The sequence below is a fragment of the Notamacropus eugenii genome, chromosome 5, assembly GCF_028372415.1.
Source record: "Notamacropus eugenii isolate mMacEug1 chromosome 5, mMacEug1.pri_v2, whole genome shotgun sequence".
NCBI lineage: Eukaryota > Metazoa > Chordata > Mammalia > Diprotodontia > Macropodidae > Notamacropus > Notamacropus eugenii.
The window spans coordinates 444,822,594-444,847,767 of NC_092876.1; the positions used below are offsets into that span (position 1 = coordinate 444,822,594).

The 25,174-nt window shown below is 35.5% G+C and overlaps 1 protein-coding gene across 1 annotated transcript; it reads right to left on the bottom strand.

The window, feature by feature from the left end:
* Positions 1-14,325: 14,325 nt before the first annotated feature.
* On the bottom strand, positions 14,326-20,421 carry LOC140507201 (uncharacterized). Its single transcript, XM_072615215.1, has 2 exons — positions 19,933-20,421; positions 14,326-19,182 (listed from the first exon to the last, which is right to left on the bottom strand). The coding sequence occupies exon 2, from the start codon at positions 15,868-15,870 to the stop codon at positions 14,689-14,691; it is 1,182 nt and encodes a 393-aa protein (XP_072471316.1). The 5' UTR covers positions 15,871-19,182; positions 19,933-20,421; the 3' UTR covers positions 14,326-14,688.
* Between the last annotated feature and the right edge of the window lie 4,753 nt (positions 20,422-25,174).

The following is a 25,174-nucleotide window of genomic DNA, read 5'->3' on the forward strand; positions in this document are numbered from 1 at the left end:
GCTATCATCATATGGATTTGTTTTACCAGAAAATAAGTCATCCCAAGTTATAGAATCCAGACACGCAACTTCCTCAGCTCTGTGAGGAGATATGGTTTCCAGATATGCTTTGTATTCTTGGAGCTGATGCCAAGCTTTAGAGAAAAACAGGAGTAAGAGAATGCTACAAGTTCTATATATTGAAAGATACAGCACAAACACATGTCAAGACACACATATCAAGGCACATACAAATATCACATAATACTGGAAAAACTATCCCTTCCCCCTCCATGACATGCACTGAGAAACATGTATTCTCACCACAATTTCAAATCAAGATAAATTTTTTGTGCTTCGTTGGAAATCTAAAATTTTTTAATTTCTGTGTAATGTTCATTTTTAAATATCATTCTACATTTTAGTAGGAAATCTTTGGTTAATTTTCTCCTTTATTTTCTTTTCTCACTCAGGAATGAATCCGGAGAAAATGTTGAAGCAGATAAAACATCAACAGGTTGTTCAGATATAGTGTGTTTTACAAAGAACTGAATATGATTGTGCCTTTAATCATGAATATTTTAAATGGTTTTAGTATAATTTCCTATTCTTTCTTAAAATTTATTATTTTATTTTCCCTCAATTACATGTAAAAACAATTTTCAACATTTGTTTTTAAATTTTGAGTTGCAAATTGTCTTCCTCCCTCCCTTTGCCCCATTGAGAAGGCAAGCAATTTAATATAGCTTATACATATGCAGTCATGTAAAATGTATTTCCATATTAATCATGTTATAAAAGGAAACATAAAGCACAAAAAGCCAAGAAAAATAAAGCAAGTTTAAAAAACTAGGTTTCAATCTTTATTCAGAATACATTAGTTATTTTTTTTCCTAAGGTCAATAGCATTTTTCATCATAAGTCCTTCAGAGCTGTCTCAGATCATAGTATTGCCGAGAGTAGCTAAGGCATTCACAGTTGGTAATGGTACAGTATTGCTGTTACTGGTACAAAGTACTCCTGATTCTCCTCCTTTAACTTTGCATCAGTTCATGTAAGTCTTTCCAAATTTTTCTGAGAGTATCCTGCTCATTATTTCTTATAGCACAAAAGGGTTCCATAATACTCATATAACACAGCATGTTCAGCCATCCTAATATATATATACATATATATATATATATATATATATATATATATATATATATATATATATATATATATATATAGAGAGAGAGAGAGAGAGAGAGAGAGAGAGAGAGAGAGAGAGAGAGAGAGAGTTGCTTCAATCTGTTTTCAGACACCATCAGTTCCTCCTTTGGGGATGGATAGCATTTTTCATCTTAAGTCCTTCCAAGTCATGAATTGTTGTATTGCTGAGAATAGCTAAGTTATTCACAACTTACAATATTACTTGTAATATTACAGTCTTACAATATTGCTGTTATTTTATAGCCAGTACATTTCATTTTGCATCAACTCATGTAAGTCTTTCTAGGTTTTTCTGAGAGCACCTTGCTATATACTATATATATATATATATATATATATATATATAGTAGGATGGCTGAATATGCTGTGTTATATGTTATATGTGTGTATATATATGTAGTATGTACATATATGCATGTATATGTATATATAATCAACTCTTTTTGTGGTGGCAACAAATTGTAAACTGAGTGGATGCCCATCCATTGGGAAATGACTAAATAAGTTGTGGTATATGAATATAATGGAATACTATTGTAGTATAAGAAATGATGAGCAGGTAGACTTCATAAAAATCTGGAGGGGCTTACACGCACTGATGCAAAGTGAACTGAACAGAGCCAGGAAAACATACCAGTAACATGGCACAGTGATCAGCTTTGATTGACTTAGTTCTTCTTTGCAATACAATGGTCCAATACAAATCCAAAAGACTTAAGATGGACAATGCTGTTCACATCCAGAGAAAGAACTGATGGAGTCTGAATGTGGATCCAAGCATACTCTTTTCACTTTATCTTTTATTTTGTGGGTTTCTTTCTTTTGTTCTGTTTCTTCTTTTACAACATGACTAATACGGAAATATATTTTACATGAAAGAAACTCCTTCATTGAGTTACCTTTTTTTTTTAAACCAGGATCAAATTGCTTGAATAAGTACTTCTTTTTAGTATAGTTGGAGATAGTGGGGCTTCTAGGTGCCCTTCCTTTTCACTTGTTTTCATTACTAAAGTTATTTGTCTTTTCTTCTCCTGGATGATTTTATTTTGTTTAGTTTTTGAAAGTAATCTTTTGATAGATTGTTATATCATTCAATTTAGGGAATATTATATCAATATGACCCCATCATGACTAATTATTTCTTCTCAGTTTACTTTTATTCTCATAAACTATTTCATAATTGTATTTGCAAAATTTCTATGTATGTGTTGGCAGATGAACTTCAGCTCTTTTACACATTTTGTAGTTATTTTGAACAGAATTTCTCTCCCTCCTGGATTTTGTTGCCAAAGCAAAGAGAAAAAATCATGATCATGACTTTTGTGGATTTATTTTTATATGTCATGGCTTTATTGAACTTGTTTCTATTAATTTTATTTGAATCACTAGAGTTCTCTAAGTTAAAAAAATTACGTCCTCTATAAAAAGTGACAATTGTTTTTCTTCTTTGCCCATACTGATTCTGTCAATATAATTCTTTTGGGTTATTGTTAGCATTTCTATTATAATTTCAAATTATAATGATGACAATGAACATCCTTGCTTTTCTGCTAATATTACTGAAAAGGTTTATAGCATTTCACCATTACAAATGATGCTAATTCTTGATTTAAAATTCTATTGAATAATAATATTCAATAATAATTATTTCAATAATAATATTGAATAATAAATGAACCTTAAAAGATTCTTCATTAAGAAGGGAATTTTATTTTGTCAAAGGCCTTTTCAGTTTCTCTTAATGTAATTATGCTACTTTATTGATTTTATTAACATACGGCCTATTATGTTTAGAGTTTTCCTGATATTGAACCAATCCCACATTTCTCATGTAAATACAATCTGAAGTGTGCCATGTATAATCTTTAGAATACATCACTATACCCTCTTTTTTATTATCTTATTCAACACATTTGTATCAATGTTGTTATTCATCCTTCATTTCTGTAGAGAACCAATGAGGTCAAGGACTGATGCATTGACTTATGCATGAACTGGATTTAAGTGAGGCAGATTTACACAAACTTGAAATCCTTACTCTCTCCTAGAGGCTCAGTGGGAAAACAAATCAGCAAGACTGGCAATGACGCAGGATGCAGTGGATTATGTTGGTATCTTCCATGTCTGACCATGCCCTAAGTACTCCACAGCACCTGTTTCAGCTCTCCTCGTGGCCCTTGCAACAAATTGCTCCCATCTCTCCATTCCACTGGAGAAAATCTTCACCTATTGGACAGATATTCCCCTAACTCACTGATGGATTTGACAGCCATCAATTTTCTTTGATTTTTATCAATATCCATTAAAGATACTGACCTATAGTTCTCTTTACCTTACATCTCTCCAGGGCTGAGGCATTTGTATTACCATATTTGTCTCATAGAAGGAATTGAGTAGAATTCCACCTTTCTCTATTCTTGTGAACAATTTGAGTAAAACAAAGTTAACTATTCTCTTTTTTAAAATTTTTGTATTTATTTCATATTTAATTTCCCCCAGTTACATGATAAAACAATTTTTGACATTTGTTTTTAAAACTTTGAGTTGAAATTCTCTCCCTTCCTCCCTCCTCGCTCCCCCACATTGAGAAGGCAAGCAATTCCATATGGGTTATACAGGTCTAGTCATGCAAAACATATCCATAATGGTCATGTTGTGAAAGAAAATAGACAAAAACACTCAAGAAAAATAAAGTGAAAAAAAGTTGCCTCAATCTGTATTCAGACACCATCAGTTCTTTCTTTGGAGATGGATAGCTTTTTTCATCCTAAGTCCTTCCAAGTCATGAATTGTTGTATTGCTGAGAATGGCTAAGTCATTCACAACTTACAATATTACTTGTAATATGACAATCTTACAATATTGCTGTTATTTTATAGCCAGTACATTTCATTTTGCATCAACTCATGTAAGCCTTTCTAAGTTTTCCTGAGAGCATCTTGCTCATCATGTCTTATAGTACAATAGTATTCTATTCCATGTCCAACTTATTGAGTCATTTCCTAATTGATGAATATTCCCCTCAATTTCTACTTCTTTACCTCAAGAAAAGAACTGCTATAAATATACGTGTGTGTGTGTGTGTGTGTGTGTGTGCTTTTTCTTTCCATTTTTTTATCTCTTTGAGGATACAAACCTAGTTAATAGTGGTATTGCTATGTCAAAGGGTATGCATGCTTTCATAGCCCTTTGGACATAGTTCCAAATTGCTCTATAGAATGATTTAATGAATTCACAACTCCAACAACATTACATTCATGTCTCATTTTTTCTCACATCCCCTGTCACATTTGTCATTTACCTTGTCTGTCCTTTTATCTAATCTAATAGACATGAGGTAGTAGCTCAGAATTGTTGTACTTTGCATTTCTCCAATTAATAGTAAGTTACAATATTTTTCACATGTCTATAGATAGCTTTAATTAATTCATCTGAAAACTGATTCTATCTTTTGATCATTTATCAGGTGGGGAATGACTCTTATTTTTAGAAATTTGACATTGTTCTCTATATATTAGAGAAATGAGACCTTTATCAGAGAAATTTGCTTCAATTTTTTTTCACAGTTACTATTGCTAACTGTATTTCCCTCAATCCTGTTCCTCCATTTATTCTTTTCTCTCTCTCTCTTTTCACTCTATCCCTCCTCAAAAGGCTTTTGCTTCTGATTACCACTTCCCCCAATCTGCTTTCCCTCCTATTACCCCCTCTCCATTTCCCTTATCCCCTTCCCTTTCTATTTTCTGGTAGGGTAAGATAGATTTCTATACTCCATTGCTTATGTAACTTATTTCCCAGATACATGTTAAAACAACTTTTAACATTCATTTTTAAAACTTTGATTTCCAAATTCTCTTACTTCTTCCCTTCCTATCTACCCGCACTGAGATGGCAAGCAGTTCCATAGAGGTTATACATGTGTAGTCATGTGAAAAACTTCCATAGCAGTCATGTTGTAAAAGACTAAATTTCCCTCTGAATGGGTCAGAGACCACCAACTCAAATAAAAATCAGAGACTTTTCAAGGTAGAAGCAAAGCAGCAGGATTTTATTATGATCTTGTGAGAAAGGGCATCTCCTCTCTGATAAGTAATCAGGAGACTGAGGCAATTACAGAAGGCAAAAATAGAGATTATATAGGTCTAACACAGATCCCACCCCCCTGATGACCTTTTACTCCCATTGGCTGGGAGGTAGGCTCACATTCTAAATGCAACAACTCTACTCTGTGAATAGGGGACAAAGTAGCAGTAGAATAACCAATAGACACTATTTTGATGTGGATGTTGATATGGCAACCAAAGGGGAGGAGTTTCAGTTTCACATTCCCAAAAGTCACATGATTTCTGGGTAACACAAAGTTAGGCTTAACCATCTACTAAAAGCCGAGAAGTCTTCACTAACTTCATTCCATTCACCTCCAAGAGATAATTATTCTTTAAAAAAAAATTAATAATACTTACCTCTAAATGCATGTGTTCCTAGGTTTTATTCTTTGAAAGTTCAAAGAATGTGGCTTGTTCAAACTTTTTCTTACTGATATTGGGTTATGTTAACTTGAGTGCCTTATATTTTTATAAGCTCTCATTTTTTTGCCTTATGTTAAACAAAATGATTTCTAATAATTTTTCCTTATTTATTTTTCATCTGTTTTAAGTTGTGCTTTTATTTTGATTTTAGAAATTTACTTTTTTTTTAAAAATAAAACTAACTGATTTTTCTATTCTATTCATGTCCCCAAATCACTGATTTTATCAATTCATTTTTTCTTTTGCATTTTCTGTTATAATTTATTCTCTTGATTTTCAAATTTAAATAGTTTTGTTTTTAAATTCTATTTTTTTCTATTTTTTTACTTGTACATTTGATTCATATTGGCTTTATATTTTATTAATGAAAGTGTTCACAAATATTCATTTTTTCTAAGGACAACTTTAACTACATAACCAAAATTTTGGCAAATTGTCTCATTATTAGCTTCACTGAAGATGTTATCTATTGTTTCTATGATTTTTCTTTGACTTACCAATTTCTTTGGATTTAAGTACTTAGTCTCCATTTATGTTCAAATCCTTTTCTCAGAATCCTTTGATTGACAGTAACTTTTGTGAGATAGTAAACAAGGATATACTTTTGCTATTCTGCATACAACGTTTTTTATATTCTAGCAAAGGATCAATATTTTAAAAAGTGCCATATATAGGTGAAGTACATTACTTCTTTGGTTTCCATTTAGTAACCACTAGACAGCCACCATATGTGATTTGCCTAAAATACTAACTAGGTCTTTAAACTGTTTTTTATTTATTAAAATTTTTTAGATCTAGATGGTGCACATTGGTATGTTCAACTATTGTAGTTTTATTGTAGTTTTATTTCCCTCAATAATAAAATTTATTTTCCTTTTAAATATTAAGGAATTATATAATTTATTTTATTTTATTTTTTTTCAAATTCAGCCAACTGCTTTATTTTCCTCTTCATTTAGAACCCATGAGCTGTTGTGGTTATAGTTCATCCTTTTTTTTTCATTTCTTCTCAGTTTTCAACATTCATTTCCATAAAATTTTGAGTTCCAAATTTTCTCCCCATCTTTCCCCTCCCCCACCCCAAAATGTCATGTATTATGATTACCCCTTCCCCCAATCTGCTCTCATAACACCCCTTCCTTTCCTTATCCCCATCTTTTCTCTTGTCTTGTAGGGCAAGATAAATTTCTATACCCTATTACATGTATTCATTTCCTAGTTGTATATTATCATTTTATGTCAGAATGTAAGCAGTTCAACTTTAGTAAGTTCCTTATGATTTCTCTTTCCTGTTTACCTTTTCATGCTTCTCTTGATTCTTCTGTTTGAAAGTCAAATTTTCTATTTAGCTCTGGTCTTTTCAGCAAGAATGCTTGAAAGTCCTCTATTTCATTGAATGACCATTTTTCCCCTGAAGTATCATACTCAGTTTTGCTGGGTATGTGATTCTTGGTTTTAATTCCAGTTCCTTTGACTTCTGGAATATCATATTACAAGCCCTTTGATCCCTTAATGTAGAAGCAGCCAGATCCTGGGTTATCCTGATTGTATTTCCACAATACTCAAATTGTTTCTTTCTAACTGCTTGCAATATTTTCTCCTTGACCTGGAAACTCTGAAATTTGGCTACAATATTCCTAGGAGTTTTTCTTTTTGATCTCTTTCAGGAGGTAATTGGTGAATTCCTTCAATATTTATTTTACCCTCTTCTTCCAGAATATCAGGGCAGTTTTCCTTGATAATTCCATGAAAAATGATGTCTAGGCTCTTTTTTTGATCATGGCTTTCAGGTAGTCCCATAATTTTTAAATTGTCTCTCTTGTATGGATTTTCAAGGTCAGTTGTTTTTCCAATGAGATCTTTCACATTATCTTCCATTTTATCAATCTTTTGGTTTTGTTTTGTAATTCTTAGTTTCTCATAAAGTCATTAGCTTCTATCTACTCAATTCTAATTTTTAAAGAACTATTTTCTTCAGTAAACGTTTGAACCTCCTCTTCCATTTGGCTAATTCTGCTTTTTGAAGCATTATTCTCCTCATTGGCTTTTTGGACTTCTTTTGCAATTATAATCTGTTTTTAAAGGTGTTATTTTCTTCAGTATTTTTTGGGTCTCCTTTAGCAATTTGTTGACCTACTTTTCATGATTTTCTTGCATCTCTCTCATTTCTCTTCCCAATTTTTCCTCTACCTCTCTTACTTGATTTTCAAAATCCTTTTTTGAGCTCTTCCATGACCTGAGACCATTGCATATTTATTTTGGAGGCTTCTGATGGTAAGTATTGTTCTTCCTTATCTGAAAAGATGGAACAAAATATCTGTTCACCAAGAAAGTAACTTTCTATAGTCTTATTTTTTTCCCATTTTGGGGAATATTCCCAGTCAGTTACCTGACTTTTGAGTCCTTTGTCAACAGTGGGGTATACTCTGGGGACCTGTAAGTTCTCAGTTCCTCCAAGGTGGCACAATCAAGGGAGAGGAGTTTACTCCACTCCTGGCCTGAACTGTGGTCTGGGAGCTACCAAAGCTTTTCTGCCTAGGATCTGCAAGTAGAATTCCCTTTCCAGAGCCTCCATCAGCTTCACCACACCTGCCAGCACTGCTCCTCAACCCTGGCTCACCATTTAGGGCTTAGACCCAGATTGGCAGCTCAATTCCCCCAGGGACTTTAGATTGAGGGCTCCAAAAATGGATGCTGCTGCTGCTGCCAGCACTGCTGCAACTGCCACCACTGCCACTGCCACAGCCTGGGGCTGGGGCTAGGAGGACCCTGCTCCCTTGTCAACCAGATGAAAAAGCTTTCTCACTGACCTTTGAAGCTGTCTTTGGCATTTGTGCGTTGAGGAATCTGAGAACCTCTGCTGCTGAGTATTCCACCCTCAAGGACTGTTCTGGTCTCCTTGCTACACTATGCAGGCAAGTCTGGGCTGGGCTCCGTGGGCTGTATTTTACTCCTCACCCCTTGTGATAGCACTTTCCTGTTGGCCTTCCAGGCTACCTTTGGCTGGAAATCTTTCACTCTGTTGTTTTGTGACTTGTGCTGCTCTAGAATTTTTTTAGAGTCATTTTTTACAGATATTTTATGGACTGTGTGGGATGAGCCAGAGCATGTGTGATCTCTACTCTGCCATCTTGAGCTATATAATTTACCAAATATATTGAGGTTATTTCATTATATATCATGACTTTAAGAGTAGTTTTGTTTCTCTACTTATCTTTTTTTAGCAATGTCTATTTTAACTGTTAACTTGACTGTTGTTCCATCTTAATTTTTTTAATTTGCTTGAAGAACAATAAAATCTGCAAAACTCTCATTTTCACTCTGTGGACATTTCTATGTTTCAGATGCATTTCTTGTAAACTCCATACTGTTGAATTCTGCTTTCTAATCCAAGCGGGTATTCTTCTTTTGTGAGTTAGCTCATCCCATTCAAATTCAAAGCTATGATTAATAATTGTATTTTCACCTCCATTTTATCCTTTTATACTTCTGTCTCTCTTAACATCCCCAAATCCTTTCTTTTTTCCTAATGAAAAAAGTGATGAAAGAGAAGATATGTGATCAGCATTAGTAATCTGTAACTGAAATGGTCTGCTCCCATTCTGCTCTTCACCTAGTCCAGATCCCAGTAACTAGGTCTTACATTTTCTTTCTCTCCTCAACCTCCTTTTGATTCACCCTCTGAAACTGTTTATTACTTGTTTTATTGTTATTATTTTATTCCTAATTTTACCCTCCTTCTTTACTCAACTTCTTTCTACTCCTTAACACCAACCTATTTCTCTCCTGCCAAGCTATTTGTGCATTTGTTTTCAACCTCCCTCTGCCCAGTTCAGATGAGAACATGATTCATGAGCTGTCCTTCCCTGTTCTTCACACACTACATATTTGTATACTCTTCTGTACATTGAATGATGAGAAACAACAAATTCTTCCCTCCTCCAATTTCATTACTAGTGTATATTTCTTACCTTCCATTTCCTTTCCTTTCTTATTATCAACAACATGGAACCAAGCCACCTCCAGGCTCTATATTTGTCCTTCTTTACTCCCTCTGTGATCCTAGAAGTCTCAAGAAGTCTGTGATCCAATGGAAATCTCAAGAGATATGTATCACTTCTCAATTAACCCCTTTTTCTCATTTAGCCCCTTCTCAATGCTCAAACTTTTCAAGGTTTCTTTTTTTTTTAATTTTTTAATATTTAACAGTCACTGCCATACAATTGAGATTTTATCCCCCCCACACGTACCCCCCACTACCCCCCTCCCTCCCCACGACTGCATACAATTCTGTATAGGTTCTACATATATTTTCCTATTGAGTATATTTTCACTATAGTCATGCTATGTAGTCAGACTAAATTAAATGAAAGAAATCATATAACAAATCAAAACATGATACACAAAAACATACACATACACAAACATGATCTGCTACATTTTGTGAATGACTTCCATATTTCTTTCTCTGAGTGTGGAAGGCATTATGCCTTGAGAACCACCTTTGGGATTTTTTTTTTTTATAACAAGTTTTTGCGTTATTACAAAATTCCAAGTCTACCAGAAAAAACTCTCGCACACTGTGGTCGTTGCTGTGCACAAAGTTCTCCTGGTTCTGCTCCTTTCACTCAGCATCAGGTCATATAAGTCCTTCCAGGCCTCTCTGAAATCTTCTTGTTCATCATTTCTTATGGCACAATAGTACTCCATTACATTCATATATCATAATTTATTCAGCCATTCCCCAATTGATGGACATCCCCTTGACTTCCAGTTTTTGGCAACTAAATAGAGTGCTGCTATAAATATTTTTGTACATGTGGGACCCTTTCCCATTTTTATGATCTCTTGGGGATATAGTCCTAGTAGCGATATTGCTGGGTCAAAGGGTATGCACATTTTTGTAGCCCTTTGGGCATAGTTCCAAATTGCTCTCCAGAATGGTTGGATGCGCTCACAGCTCCACCAACAATGAATCAGTGTTCCAACTCTCCCACATCCTCTCCAGCATTTATCATTTTCTTGTTCTGTCATGTTTGCCAATCTTATAGGTGTGATGTGGTACCTCAGAGTTGTTTTGATTTGCATCTCTCTAATCAATAGTGATTTAGAGCATTTTTTTCATATGATTATAGATAGCTTTAATTTCTTCCTCTGAAAATTGCCTGTTCATATCCTTTGACCATTTATCAATTGGGGAATGACTTTTATGATTATACATATGAGTCAGTTCTCTATATATTCTAGAAATGAGGCCTTTTCCCCCGAGCTTAGCTGTAAAAATTCTTTCCCAATTTACTACATCCCTCCGGATTTTGGTTGCATTGGGTTTGGTTGTGCAAAAACTTCTCAGTTTAATGTAATCAAAGTTATCCATTTTGTATTTCATAATGCTTTCTATCTCTCCTTTAGTAAAGAATTCTTCCCTTCTCCATAGATCTGATAAATACACTATTCCTTGCTTCTCCAGTTTATTCATGGTATCAATCTTTATACCTAAATCATGTACCCATTTGGACTTTACTCTTGTGTACGGTGTCAGGTATGGGTCTATGCCTAATTTCCACCACACTGTTATCCAGTTTTCCCAACAATTTTTGTCAAACAGTGGGTTCTTATCCCAGAAGTTGGGGTCCTTGGGTTTATCAAACAGAAGGTTGCTATATTCCTTGCCTACTGCATCTTGAGTGCCAAGTCTATTCCACTTGTCTACCTCTCTGTTTCTTAGCCAATACCAAGTGGTTTTGATAATTGCTGCTTTATAGTACAGTTTGAGGTCTGGTAGTGCTAAGCCACCTTCCCAAGCATTTCTTTTCATTAGTCCCTTTGATATTCCGGTCCTTTTGTTTTTCCAAATGAATTTTGATATTTTATCCAGCTCTAGAAAATAATTGTCTGATAGTTTAATTGGTATGGCACTAAATAAGTATATTAATTTGGGTAGAATTGTCATTTTTATTATATTAGCACGGCCTACCCATGAGCAACTAATGTTTTTCCACTTACTTAAATCTGACTTTATTTGTGCAAAAAGTGTCTTGTAATTGTGTTCATATAATCCCTGGGTTTGTTTTGGCAGGTAGACTCCTAAGTATTTTATACTGTCTACCCTAGCTTTAAATGGGATTTCTCTTTCTATCTCTTGCTGTTGGACTTTGTTGCTAATATATAGGAATGCAGAAGATTTGTGTGGGTTTATTTTGTAACCTGCAACTTTGCCAAAGTTGTTTATTAATTCAAGTAATTTTTTACTTGAATCTCTGGGATTCTCTAGGTAAATCATCATATCATCTGCAAAGAGTGATAACTTAGTTTCTTCTTTGGCTATTCTTATTCCTTGAATATCTTTATCTTGTCTAATTGCTACAGCTAACATTTCTAGTACCATATTGAATAATAGTGGTGATAATGGACAACCTTGTTTCACCCCTGATCTTACTGGAAATGCATCTAGCTTATCCCCATTGCATATAATGCTTGCTGAAGGTTTTAGATAGATACTGCTTATTATTTTATGGAAAGTTCCCTTTATTCCTACGTTCTCCAGTGTTTTTAGTAGGAATGGGTGTTGTATTTTGTCAAAAGCTTTTTCTGCATCTATTGAGATAATCATGTGGTTTTTGTTAGCTTTGTTGTTGATGTGATCGATAATGCTAATAGTTTTCCTAATATTGAACCAGCCCTGTAATCCTGGTATGAATCCTACCTGATCATAATGTATGAATCTCATGATAAGATGCTGTATTCGTTTTGCTAAAATCTTATTTAAAATTTTTGCATCTATATTCATTAGGGAAATTGGTCTATAATTTTCTTTCTCTGTTTTGTCTCTTCCTGGTTTGGGTATCAAAACCATATTTGTATCATAGAAAGAATTTGGGAGGACTCCTTCTTTCCCAATTTTCAAAAATAGTCTATATAGTATTGGAATTAACTGTTCTTTAAATGTTTGATAGAATTCACTTGTGAATCCATCTGGCCCTGGAGATTTTTTCCTAGGGAGTTCATTGATGGCTTGTTCAATTTCTTTTTCTGAGATGGGGTTGTTTAAGTATTCAACTTCCTCTTCCGTTAATCTGGTCAATTTGTATTTTTTAAAATATTCATCCATCTCGTTTAGATTATCGAATTTGTGGGCATAAAGTTGGGCAAAGTAGTTTCTAATTATTGTTTTAATTTCCTCCTCATTGGAGGTGAGTTCACCCCTTTCATTTTTAATATTAGTAATTTGATTTTCTTCTTTCTTTTTTTTTAATCAGATTGACCAAAGGTTTATCAATTTTATTAGTTTTTTCATAAAACCAACTATTGGTTTTATTTGTTAATTCAATAGTTTTCTTAATTTCAATTTTATTAATCTCTCCTTTTTTTTTCAGTATTTCAAATTTGGTATTTACTTGGGGATTTTCAATTTGTTCTTTTTCTAGCTTTTTCAACTGCAAGCCTAAGTCATTGATCTCCTCTTTATTTTATTTATGTAAGCATTCAAAGATATAAAACTTCCCCTAATAACTGCTTTTGCAGTATCCCATAAGTTTTGGTATGTTGTCTCACTATGGTCATTCTCTTGAATGAAATTGTTGATTGTTTCTATGATTTCTTCTTTAACCAACCCTTCTTTAGAATTAGATTATTTAGTTTCCAATTGATTTTTGGTTTCTCTTTCCATGGCCTTTTATTACATGTAATTTTTAATGCATTATGATCTGAAAAGGATGCATTGATTATCTCTACCTTTCTGCACTGGATTGTGAGATTTTTATGTCCTAGTACATGGTCAATTTTTGTAAATGTTCCATGTACCGCTGAGACAAAGGTATATTCCTTTCTATTCCCATTTAATTTTCTCCAAAGATCTATCATATCTACCTTATCCAGAGTTTTATTTACCTCCTTAACCTCTTTCTTGTTTATTTTGAGGTTAGATTTATCGAGTTCAGAGAGGGGGAGGTTGAGGTCCCCCACTAGTATAGTTTTGCTATCAATTTCTTCCTTCAACTCCCCCAACCTCTCCTCTAAGAATTTGGATGCTATACCACTTGGAGCATACATGTTTAGTAATGATATTGCTTCATTGTCTATGGTGCCTTTTAGCAGGATATAGTTTCCATCCTTATCCCTTTTGATTAGATCTATTTCTGCTTTTGCTTTGTCTGAGATTAGGATTGCTACTCCTGTCTTTCTTGCATGAGCTGAAGCACAATATATTCTGCTCCATCCTTTGACCTTTATCCTATGTGTATCCCCCCATTTCAAATGTGTTTCTTGTAAGCAGCATATTGTTGGATTATGGCTTTTAATCCATTCTGCTATCCATCTCTGTTTTATGGGAGAGTTCATTCCATTCACATTCACAGTTATGATTACAATCTGTGTATTTCCCTCCAACCTCTTTCCCACCATTTGTGCTTTTAGCTCTCCCGTCTCCCTTCCCCTCCTCAATAGTATTCACTTTTCTCCCCCTCCTCCTGCAGCCTTCCCCTCCTTCTTTTAGCCCCCCTCCCTTTTACTCCCCTTTACTCTTATTGCTTCTTTCCTCCCTTTTAGCCACCCTCCCCTTTCTTCCCCCTTCCCCTCCTACTACCTATAGAGCTAGTTAGGATTATCTACTTAAGATTATTGTTCCCTCCTTTAAACAAATCAGATGAGAGTACCTCTCAAACAATGCTCATCTCCCTCCCCTCCTTCCCTCTACCATAGTTTTGTACTTCTTCCTGTGATATAATTTGCCATTTTCTGCTTCCCCCTTTTCACACCTCCTATTACAATCCCTTCTCATACTTAAATCATATTTTTGACATGACATCATTTACTTTATGCCCGTTCCCTCTACATATATCCCTTTTATCATAATAGCTGCACAGTTCTCAAGATTAACAGGTATCATTTTCCCTTATAGGGAGGTAAACAGTTTGCCCTAATTGAGTAGCAAGTTTTTGTTTTTGTTTTTTCCCCCCTGTTTACCTTTTTATGATTCTCTGGAGACCTGCATTTGAAGATCAAATTGTCTATTGAGTTCTGGTGTTTTGGTCAGGAAGCTCTGGAAATCCCTTATTTCATTGAATGACTTTCTCCTTGCCTGAAATGTTATGCTGAACTTTGCTGGGTAGTTGATTCTTGGCTGAAGTCCCAACTCCTTTGCCTTACGGAATATTGGGTTCCAATTCTTTCGATCTTTTAATGTGGAAGCTGCAAGGTCCTGTGTGATCCTGACTGTATGTCCTTGATATTTGAATTGTTTCTTTCTGGCTGCTTGTAGTATTTTCTCCTTCACTTGATAGCTCTGGAATTTGGCAACGATATTTCTTGGGGTTTTGAGTTTGGGATCCCTTTCGGGAGGGGAACTGTGGATTCTTTGGATGACTATTTTGCCCTCTGGGTCTAGTACTTCTGGGCAGTTTTCCTTGATGATTTCCTGGAAGATATTGTCCAGACTCTTTTCTTCATCATGGGTTTCTGGCAGGCCAATAATTCTTAAATTTTCTCTCCTGGATCTATTTTCCAGGTCAGTTGTTTTTCCAATTAAATATTTTACATTTTCTTCTATCTTTTCATTCTTTTGATTTTGTTTGACTGATTCTTGTTGCCTCATTGAGTCATTAGTTTCTACTTGCCCAATTCTAATCTTCATCGTATTGTTTTCTTCAGTTAACTTTTGCATCTCCTTTTCCTTCTGACCAATTTTTCCCTTTAAGGAGCTATTTTCTCCATTTAATTTTTGTACTTCTTTTTCCATTCGACCAATTTTCCCAGTTAGGTTTTGTGTTTCCTTTTCCATTTGATCAATTTTCCCAATCAGGTTTTGGGTTTCCTTTTCCGTTTGATTAACTCTTCCTTTTAGGGAATTATTCTCTCCAGTTAATTTTTGAACTTCCTTTTCCATTTGTTCAATTTTCCTTTTCAGAGTGATGTTCTCATCAGTGAATTCTTTTTTTATAATTTTAAAATCATTAGCCAGTTTTTCTTTTATTTCCTTCTTCAGCTGTTCCAGGTAATCTAGTTGAGCTTGCGAGAAATTCATAGTCCCTTCTGAGGTTTCAGATGGAAGTACAGTCTCAGCTCTGACCTCTTTGGTGTTTGTGTTTTGGCCCTTATCCCCATAGAAAGATTCTATGGTTTTTTCACTTTTCGTCTGCTTTTTCCGATTCATGATGTTGGCTGAGTGTTGTAGCTTCTGGTTCTTTCAGTCAGAAGGTACAGATCTTTGTGTTGAGCTGATGTGTGTCGAGGCTAAAAGCAGGTTTTTGTTTTTTGTGTCCCAGATCAACCCTGGGGTTAGCTTGTTAGGTGTGTGGGAGGGGTGGTCTGGTCTCAGGAGATCTCCTCAGCTGACCGAAGTTTAGTCTTCAGGCTGAAGGTTTCAAAGGCTGCTGTGCTGATATCTGGTGCTCAGCAGCTCTCACCTGCTCGGTTTGTCTTGTCTCCTGCTCCGCTGGTTTCGCCCGCCAGTCTCAGGCTTCTCAGGTCCCTTCCACCCTGCTGTGCTGACCGTGCTGCGCTGTGCGCTGGGGCTTACCCCCGCGGAACAGATCCTTCCCGTGGACCTTCCAGTCTAACCTGGGCTCTGAATCTGTCAAAGTCTGTCACCCACTGGATTCAACACCTCCAAAGTTTGGTCAGATTCTCCTTTCAGAGATATCCAGAGGAGTTTGTCCAGGAGCTTAGGTGAGTCGTTGCTTTCACTCCGCCATCTTGGCTCCCTAATCTCAAGGTTTCTTTTGTCTTCCCTGTTGCATCTGTGCCATTTTCTTTAACAGTGTTGGAAAGTTCTCTAGTTAAAATCTCTTTTCTTCCCTGTAGTTCATTTTCAGATATTCTGAGTAAATTTTGCTCTACTGTAACACTTTATCTTCTGCTTTTTGAATATCATATTCTAAAATTTTCTTTTATACAGAAGGGGTACCATATTCCTTTGGATTCCCTGACTTTGGTTTCTTGCACCTTAAATTATGTCCTTCTGGCTACTTGCAGTAATTTTTCTTTGATCTGAAATTTCCTGATATTAATTCTCACAGTACTTAGGTACTTTGAGGATGTGCTGGTGGATTCTTTCTATTTTTATTTTGCTTTCTGGTTTTAGTAATGTGATGAGTTTTCTTTTATGATTTCATGAAATGTGGCATGCGAATTAATTTTTAATGGTGGGAAAGGGATCATGGTATTCAGGAAGGCTTATGATTCTTACCTCATTAATCTTTGTTTGAGGGTATTTTGTAAAAATATAGTGGAGACTTAACATTTTCTTCTGTCTTTTCCAATCTCAGGTTTATATTTCTTGAAGTTTTTTGTGATTATTAAGTTCAGCTGCTTCACTCTATATTTCAGGATTTCTTTTACTTTTGAAACTAGATCTCAGCTATTTACTCTCCTTCCAAATTTTCCTTTCTTTCTTTCCTTTTTACTTCTTTGTATTTTTTTCTTCTGTCCTTCCTCCCTCCTTTAATTTCTTTTAATCTCCTGTTTGTGCCTCTGGACTGTGGATTCTGCCTCTTTTGATTTGTCTCCACTTAGAGCATTAATAAACTTCTGGCAGTCTTCTTGTACCATCCTACACTGAATAGAGGAGTTTTTATTTTTAAATAAAATGGGTTTTCTTTATCATTTTCAATGCATTTTTAGAATTTTGATGCATCATTATTGGTGGGATAGACTTCTCTTGGTCATACAGTATCACCATCTTAATGAGAAGTCTACCTTTCTCTTTTTATTAGAAAGCTAAAATAGGAGACTTCTGATGGAGATGGTTAATTCTATACCCAAGATTGCAAGTTGACCTCTCAAAAGCAATTCACAATAGTTCTCATTTTCTATTTTCAGGACTTCAACTGTCACTCCTCCATATCCTCTCCCTCCAAAAAAAAAAAATAGATTTCTAAATTTCCAGTTCTATCCTGGATTTCTTCTATAGGATTCTAGACCTCCATTTCTATCTGCCTGGAGGACATTTCCACCAAGTTATCCTGCTGATAGCTCACAAACAAAATAGAGATTGAATATATTCTTTCTTCCAAAACAAGTTAGGCTAATGATTTTTCTATTTCTTACAGTGCTGTCATCATTTTCTAAGGTTGGAAAGCTCAGAATATCATCTCTTAATCTCCTAACCCCATCCCTGTTCTCCTATAATGTTAGTAATTAGCCATTTCTGTTAATGCCAACTCCTTAATTACCCCTTCTTTCCCCATGCCAATCCTAAACTAGATATTGCTTCATACTTAAAGGATTTCACTTTCCTATGCTAGGATCTTCATATTTAGTCTGTCCCTCAAGTGGCCACTATCTAAGTCTTTGGAACATTTAGTGATCTTTGTAAACGTTTTGATTATTTCCACTTTATAGCACAAAGAGTGTCCATTCTTTTGCTACCAGATACTGCCAGGAATCTTAATTTTGTCACTTAAAACCAGTGCAGTGTGGTCTAGGTGACTCCTAAAGTTCCTTGTAACTATCTGCCATGGCCCATGACACATAATGACAAATGACAGTAATTTATGATCATGTATTTTCCCTTTTTCTAGTCTGATTCAGAGAACCCAGAACTGGAAGTTACATTAGTATTTGCTAATCCACTCTACTCATTTAACAAATGAGGGGAACTGAAGGCCAGATTGATTTACCAATGAGCAAATAGGATAGAAAGAAAGAAATGGGATTGAAAGTAGCATACACCAACTTTAAATTCTTGCCCCCTATAGGTTAAGAAGGTGCAATAACATTGTTACCTTTGTATTCCTTATGGAAATTTCTTCATGGTAGTTTCAGGGCTGTTCATCTACCTTTGGTGTTCATGTGACACTCATCTCTCACCTGTGACTCCAAAAAACTCTAGCATGTGCAGTGGCCATACCCTGGTAAACCATCTGAGCAGATGGGCTTTAACCAAATGGAGGGTAACTAACAGGTCACAAAACCACTGATGAATAAGGGGAGGTGTCTATCCCAAGCTTTCCCTTAGCAGAAAGAGTAGATAGGATCAATTTGTTCCAGGGGCCACAAAGGTGGCTGAAGCAGGTGCTATGGAGCAGTTAGAACTTAGTCAGACATTCACCATGCCAAGGTCGTCCACGGCACCCCAGGTCATGCTGCCTTTTGTCTTGCCACTGAATTTTGATGACTGAAAGAGAGAGTGAGGCTGTTGACTTTATGCAGCTCTGCCTCACACACAAGTCAAGACATCACCTTGGAATGTCATTGGTCCTCTTTGAAAACAAAGGACAAACAACTTGACAGCTTATAGTTATCTTTTGATGTATATTTGTAAAAAGATGAATTCTTGATTACATCAGAATGGGTGGCAGTGGAGAAGGAAGAGAGAATCTGAAGAATCACTTTGTTGTCTCTGTCAATTTACAAATTTCAGATAATGAACTCCATGTCAGCATGTCACATTCTGGGTCACATTTCAACAAAATTCATTTCTGTATTTCAAGTTCAGCTGTACACATAGGGTGGTGTTTATTCCCTTGATAGGACAGAAGAGAAAATAACATTGATGTAAACAGCTCAGAACCACTGCTCATTTAAAGGCAGATAACTTGTTTTTTTTTTAAAAAGAAGGAATGAACCCTTCAATATGCCATGCTATTTCCTGCCACTGATACCCCCTTATACACTGAAAGTAAAAACAAAAAAAGGTAACACTTGGTGCAATGAAAAATAATAGCCAAGTGTGTTGACTTGGGGGAAAATATCCCAACTGGGGCAAGAGTTCTTAATATAAGGAATATAACCTGGGTTCTAGGGTGGCATAGCAGTCAGCACCCTGACACATCCAGGAGGGCCTGCTAGCACAGGCTAGACCTGCTTTTCTAAAAGGAAAGCAACTTTTCCTTTCCCCCAAAATGAAACTTCCCCTCAGAATAAATGTAGACTTTTTAGGGTGGGCATAGAGTTGGGAGAAGGGGTGGGGGAGTAATCATGACCCCTGTGATGAGTGCCTCATTAAAAATTAATAAAAGGTGTGGGCCTTCCCACAAAAAAAGCCTCCCCAATCAAGTTTCCCTTAATGGGCTCCACCTGAGGCCTGTTAATGGGGGGAAGGGAAGACGTTTAACTGACGTTACATTAGTTGGGTGACAAAGATGGGCCGTGGGGTGCTGGGTGGTGTGCATTGGGGCCTGATCTGAAGCTGTTTGTAAGCCCTAAGTTAGAAAGGCTAAAGATTATGAACTCCTGAATCCAGTCGGAACCTTTAGGAGTGTATAAAACTCACACTCAAAAAGAAGAGGAAATTCTCTTAAGGAGCAGGTATCACATTTCCTTGAAGAGATATATAAGATATTTAGTCCAGAACAAAAAGGACAGTCCTTTATGAGAGCCTAAAGTATTTTGTCTCTAACCAAAGATGTTAAACTTTATTTCTTCCCTTATCTTTCCCTGTAACTTCCTTTAAAATATGTATTTGGTAACCTTTCCTGAGTAAACTCCTGGAATGTGTAATGGTAAAAAAACCAACCAAACAAAATAAAACAACTGGGCATTTGATTATCTTCTTTTTTTTCACTTTAGCAGACTTGGAAATATAAAAATGGAGAAGGAGAGCTCAGTTTTCTTTTGGCTGGTTGTGTCCAAAGACAATCTATACATTTCTTCAGACTCCAACAGTCACAGAACCCAGCCACCAACTGTCACATTCTTACTTGACTGGAGACCCCAGAGGACTTACATTTCCTTCACCCTGGTCCTTCTGAGAGGTCTATGCCTCTTCTAAGTCTCATGGATATGCCATTCAAGAATGTTCTCTCATAAAATGCAAAATCTGGGGAAGGTAGAGTCATTTGGCAAAAAGAAAAGTGGGCTAGGTGACAAGAAACTTAGGCCCCCAAACCTGACCTTAGCCCATAACTGTGCCATTAACATAACTTAGGCACCTGGGTGTACCTTCAACAAAAATCAGGAGCACATCCAATACTATAGTTTCCCTGTCAGGATACTAATAGGAAAGAAACATATTTGCCTCATTATCTTATCCATACCACTGGTCCATTTTTACAGAGGGACATCAGATGTGGACCACTGGGTCAAAGCTAGAGTTTTGAAGACATTGCATTCTTACTACTTACCTATGGGATAGTTTTACTATTATGAGCTCCTGACCACCATAGAGGATTATGAATTAGATGTGGCCTGAATTTCATTATATTCAACACCAAAGGTCAAGGGCTGCATCTTTAGAGAGCCTCTAGGCTACTCCCATAGCTAGGCAATCACCTGGTCCTAACAATCAGGTCCAAAATACTGGGCCAGAGACACAACTGGTCCTTTAACATGTCTGGACCACTGGGCCAGGATGACTTTTGCCTAATTCCTATGCCTTGTTCATGTAGTTGAGATTCTGGGGTACCCTGATGGCAAGGGTGGAAAAAAGTGTAACATTTGCTGGTTAAGCACAGAGTCAAGATTTCAAAGAAGAAAGTTAATCCAAAGAAGGCATGTTGACCTGGGAAAACAGAGAAAAGGGGAGTGACTGAAGGTCATGGCAGAACAAAGAAAAGGTTAAGAAAAGTAGAGAAATTGATAAAAATTTTAGATAAGAATTTAGGATGTGATAGAGAAAATTAGCATTGTGGATTACGGGCCCCAAATATTTTATTGATGATTGCATTTTGTATTTAAATCTATCATCTATCTATCTATCTATCTATCTATCTATCTATCTATCTATCTATATATATATATATATATTGTATCCTCCCCCAACCTACCCCAGAAACTTGTAAACTCTCCAAAAGCAGAGAATATTTCATTTTGTATGTGAGATTTTTCCTCATCTGCAGGCTGAAGGGGACTTCAAAAGATTTATTGGTCTGGGAAGGAGTACAGTGTCCCAGAAAACATTCAGTACTGAATAATTAATTAATTTAAATTTATTCCTTTTATAACATTACAATTGGACTCTTCTTTCACTCTCTGTCTCTCCATACACACACACACACACACACACACACACAGATAGATGGATAGATGGATATGAGTTTTTTTCTAATCTATGAAGACTAAACTGTAAGTAATACAGGAGGATATATTGCTACACGCTACAACTTAGGTGTAGTAAGAGGACTGGTGCTACCAGCAAAAGACATGCATTTAGGAAATGGATTTAATCCACTTTCTGAGAGCCATGGAGAGCTTGACTTTCTCCCAGAGCATCCGCTCATGCCAGTTGGAATACACAGTTACTGGTGATGAACGTTTGCCTGACAGCCTTTATCATTATTACTGAATTAGATCAGAGGAACTCCCTTTGTGCTTAAAGGAACATTATTATATAAAGTCAACTGGTACTTGATTGACATAAAGGCAAATAGACCATCAGGAAAGTCCCAGTTTGACTTACTTTTAGGTGAGAATATACAGCATACAAATTAGCTACACTTGCCTGTCTACAATGTCTAGTTATAGAGCTGCAATCAAACCTGATGACACTTATTGAATGAATATAATAAGTCAATCAGCTATTTATTGCTTATACTTTGTCTTCCTTAAAAAACCCATAAAATGCTGTAGAATTTCTATGAAAATACATTTTCTAAACCAATAGTTTGAAGCATCCAAATCTTCAATTCCTTAGTTCCTAGACCTTTTAAATTAAAATTTTTTTAGTTGTGCCCTTGATTCATATTGATTTTATCTTTTATTGATGAAAGTGTGACCAGCACTAGTAATCATTAACTGAAATAGTCTGAACCCATCCCAATCTTCACCCAGCCCAGATCCTGGGAACCAGCTCTTTCATTTTCTTTCTCTCCTTATCAACCTCCTTCATGATTCACTCTCTGAAACTATTTGTTACTTGTTTTATTATTTTATCCTAATTTTACCCTTTTCCTTTACTTCTTCCTACTCCTTACAACCTACCATCTATCTCCTACCTAAAAATCTCCTTGATGACTTTCCATTAGGAAATGGTGGTTGGTCATATATTTGTGTTCTTTTTCTTATTTCTCTTAGAATTATTTGTTGTGAGTGTAATGGAAAAACAGTCAAAGACACCAGTATTTGTGAGTTGGCATAGTATGATCTCCAGATGCATTTACATATAATCTGGAGCATTTGCAGGCATTTTGTGATTGCTTTGGGCCCTCTAACAATGGGGTGAAGAGGATCCTTTTTTATTAACTCTGGAGTTAGAACTACAGAATACTAGAAAGGCATCCAGGTGAAAACTCTTGGTCAGGCTCCTTCCTTCCTGGAGAGTGTTTGGGGAAGACCAATTACAATGGGACTCTCAGACGCTGTCCCATCTGGATATGAGCTAAAGCTAAGGGTACACTGCCCCACTGTTGTTTGCATCATTCTGTGTCTATGCTTGCCTGCTTTTAGGTGGAAGAGAATGAAGATGGCTAGGCCTCATGAGTTTTAAAAGTTCAGAAAATCCAGCTACAAGAAGTCTTTAAGTTGCTATCTATGCTAAGATTTGTTTAAAAGTAGTAGCAGAGGTGTCAACACATCCATCCGTTGTCAGTGATGGATTTGTAAAGGGGCAAATCCATATTAAGCCTGATCTTTCCCTTGTCTATGCCTAGAAGTGGTATAGGAGAAAGTTTATCCATAATATATGTCACACCTCTTCTTATATTGTTGAAGCTAATATCCCTTTTGAAAGCAAAATGATGTTCATTATTTAAAAAATGAAATACAACCTAGCTCCTAAGCACTTTTGCTAACCAGTAGAGGAAAAACAGTGATATGGTGACTTGAGCTGTTAAAAAGTGACCTGAGCCACCATCACTAAAGAGTGACGTCTATTATTAAATAGTAACATCGCCTGTCAATCCTAGCAGGAATTACTGTGGGAGAAGGGGAAGATTAGAAGGAGGCTAGATTACAGGAATGATAGGCATAAACAAAATGAAAGCTGTTGGTATAAAAAATATCTACCTCCTTTTTGAGGTGGCAAAGAGTGGAAATCTGAAGGGCTGCCTAGAAACTGGGGAATGGTTGAACAAGTTATGTTACATAAATGTGTTGGAATACTATTGTGCTTCAAGAAATAATGAAGGGGATTGATTGAGAGAAAACTGGGAAGACTTGTAGTATATGATGGAGAGAGATGTAAGCAGACTTGGTAATGACAAAAGAGACTTTGAAAGACTTAGTAACACTATTCAGTGTAATGAGCAAATATGATTCAAGAGGCCTAATGATTAAACACGCTAATTACCTCATGACAGAGTGCAGAATGAGGCATAAGCATTTTGTTGAACATGACCATTGTAGGAATTTGTTCTTATTAGCGGTATGAGTTCATAAAAGGGAGTTTTTCATTCATTCACAAATATTGTATGTGTAGGTGAAGTAGGAAGAGGAAAAATCAATTTTTTTCTTTATAAAATGTAATTTTAAAAGATATAAATTGGAAAAATAAATGAATTTAAAATTGATTAAACTAATGGTTTCTTGAAAAGTATGAGAAAAAATGATAAGCTCTTAGTTAACCTAATGAAAAAAGTAGAAATCCAAGTGGAAAATGATCATGATGAAATAACCTGGTAAAATTTCTGGCATGCTGTTAAAGAAAAAACAAAAAAAATCATTCTGGAAACATACATTAACACAATTGGAAAGGGAACAATTAATGAATGGAATAAACTTTAAAAATTTGGAAAGTCAACAAATACACAAAAAGAATCATAAAATGAGGATACTAAAAATCAGAGGAAAAATAGACTGTTAACCAAATAATAAAAATGAAAAATAAAATCACTTTGGAAATGACAATAAAACTAAAGTTTGGAGGTTTGAAAAAACTAACAAAATTGATGAAGCTTTTACTGATCAGATTAAAAAGAAGATGGTAGAAAATCCAACCAACAATTTAACAGACAGTAAAATCACAACAACAGTTCAAGAAATAAAAAAAAAAATATTCAACAATACCCAGTTTTATGGTAACAAAACTAAGAACACAAAAGAAATAAAGGAAAATCTTCAAAAATATATACTATCCAAACTAACAAAAAACCAAATGCAGTTCTTTAATAATCCAATTACAGAAAAAAAATAGAATTGTAAGATAGTCATGTCACAATGGGAGGGAGTGGAGGCAAGGGAGTTGAGCATTCCTCTCCTCTGGTCCTGAATTACATCAACCTTTCAAAGAGTAATTAGGACTGATAATACATAAATATAGATTTACAAATTGAGAAAGCACCGTGAGATTTCACTAATAAGATAAATGCAATTCTAATACCTAAATAAGGGGAAAATAAGGCATAGAAGGAGGAGAAATACAGACCTTTAATGAACCTTGATTTAAGAATTTGAAATAAAATCCTGTCATCAGACTATAGTGACTGATCCAAAAAAAACGGCTCATGAAGAACAAATTGGATATATACCAGAGACACAAGGATAGTTCAACATTAGAAAAACAATCAATAAAATCATATTGAAAAGGAAAACAGCCAAAACTAAATAATCATCTTAATAGATGATTTTTGAAAAAATGCAGC